The sequence below is a fragment of the Lagopus leucura genome, unplaced genomic scaffold (genome assembly GCF_019238085.1).
Source record: "Lagopus leucura isolate 7727_CA_CO unplaced genomic scaffold, USGS_WTPT01 Super-Scaffold_100009, whole genome shotgun sequence".
Taxonomy (NCBI): domain Eukaryota; kingdom Metazoa; phylum Chordata; class Aves; order Galliformes; family Phasianidae; genus Lagopus; species Lagopus leucura.
In genome coordinates, this window is record NW_024962266.1 from 28,411,739 (window position 1) to 28,413,191 (window position 1,453).

Here is a 1,453-nt window from a genome sequence, read left to right on the forward strand (position 1 = left end):
ACACACGGACACACGGACACACGGACACACGGACACACGGACACACGTCAGCAGCGGCCTCCGACCGGGCCGGGCCCACCCCAAGCCCCGAGCCCCGGCCCGTGCTGCCCGCCCCCCGGCGCTCACTTCTTGTCGGGGCAGATCCAGTCCCCGTCGCTCACGCGGAAATTCTTGGTCGACATCTCGGACCAGCACAGCCCCGCCGAGCGCCGCCACCACCGCCGCGCAGGAGGAAGAGGACCGGGGTCCTGAGCCGGCCGGGCCGCCCGCCGCGCCTGCGCCCCGCGGCCTCAGCGAGCCGTGCCCGTGCCGGGCGGGATTCCGGTCAGGCAGCGCCTCGGCCGCCTCAGCCCGGCCGCGCGGGGAGGACGCGGAGGACGGGGCGCCCCCAGCGGCGCGGAGGACTGCCTGCAACTTCCGCCGTGCGCGCGGGGCCGCGGAGGGCGCCGTCAGCGGGAGCGGCGGAGCGGCACGGGGCGGGGCGGATATCGGGGCGGATATCGGGGCGGATATCGGGGCGGATATCGGGGCGGATATCGGGGCGGATATCGGGGCTGGTAGCGGGGCTGGTAGCGGGGCTGGTAGCCGCCCGGTACCCGCGTACGTCCGCAGGGCGAACGGCTGCGGTCTCGTTCGTGCCGGGAGCGGCGGTTGCTGTGAGCAACGTAACGACGTCCCACGAGAACGCCGGGACCGTTTGAGCTGCGAGTGCGTGAACGCAGTGCTAAAACTCCAAATAAATGCTTTTTTTTTTTTTTTTTTTTTTTTTTTTTCTTTTCTTCTTCTTTGCAATAAACCTTTAACGAGCACCCCAAAGCTGCTGGCTGGGGCCGTGCGATCCCTCCGGCCGTTGCTCTGCCCGCCCGTTGCTCTCAGCGGCAGCTGGGTACACGGCACAGGACGGTCCGTGGAGCATCGCCTTCCTGCACACACAGCAGGAAAAAAACTAACCCACATTAAGCATCTTCGGTCTGATCCGCAAGCCTTCACTGCACCCGTCAGTCTGAGCTGAAAAGGAGGATCGGCCTTAGTGCTGCGACACAGGTGGCAACACGTCTTCTGTGGTCGCTTCGTCAGCGCAGATCCTTACAACGAAGTAAATAAAAGTGAAACAGAGTAAATGAAAGTAAATAAAAGATCTGGAGAATCCGGTTACTGCCCTCAGCGCCTGGGGAGGGAGATGCATTGCCGCCATCGGATGCTGTACAGCAGGTGGCACTTTGGTAACGCGGATCGTTTTCCCAGCCGCTGCTATTGAAAAAGAGAGATCTGCTTTGTTGTGACATCGAAGGCAGAGAATTTAAATATTAATATATTGATAGAGCTATTTCCTCCCCCCGAAAAGAACAAACAAACAAAAACAAACAGCATCGCTGTCATCCTGTGTGATCGGTGCTGGGAATTGAATGCAGGACTATCTTTGCCTTGCACATGGTGCAGGAGGTGAAGCTGC

At 61.3% G+C, this 1,453-nt stretch overlaps 1 protein-coding gene across 2 annotated transcripts in view; it reads right to left on the minus strand.

The window, feature by feature from the left end:
* The window catches only part of ZRANB2 (zinc finger RANBP2-type containing 2), a 12,789-nt gene extending 12,535 nt beyond the window's left edge, over positions 1-254 (minus strand). The window contains exon 1 of one of the 2 annotated variants that reach the window (XM_042873760.1): positions 127-254. In XM_042873760.1, the coding sequence (XP_042729694.1) occupies positions 127-182 (56 nt within the window). In that variant the 5' untranslated portion in view covers positions 183-254. The remainder of the gene's footprint in view (positions 1-126) is intronic. The other variant, XM_042873761.1, reaches the window with a different exon arrangement.
* Positions 255-1,453: the final 1,199 nt, after the last annotated feature.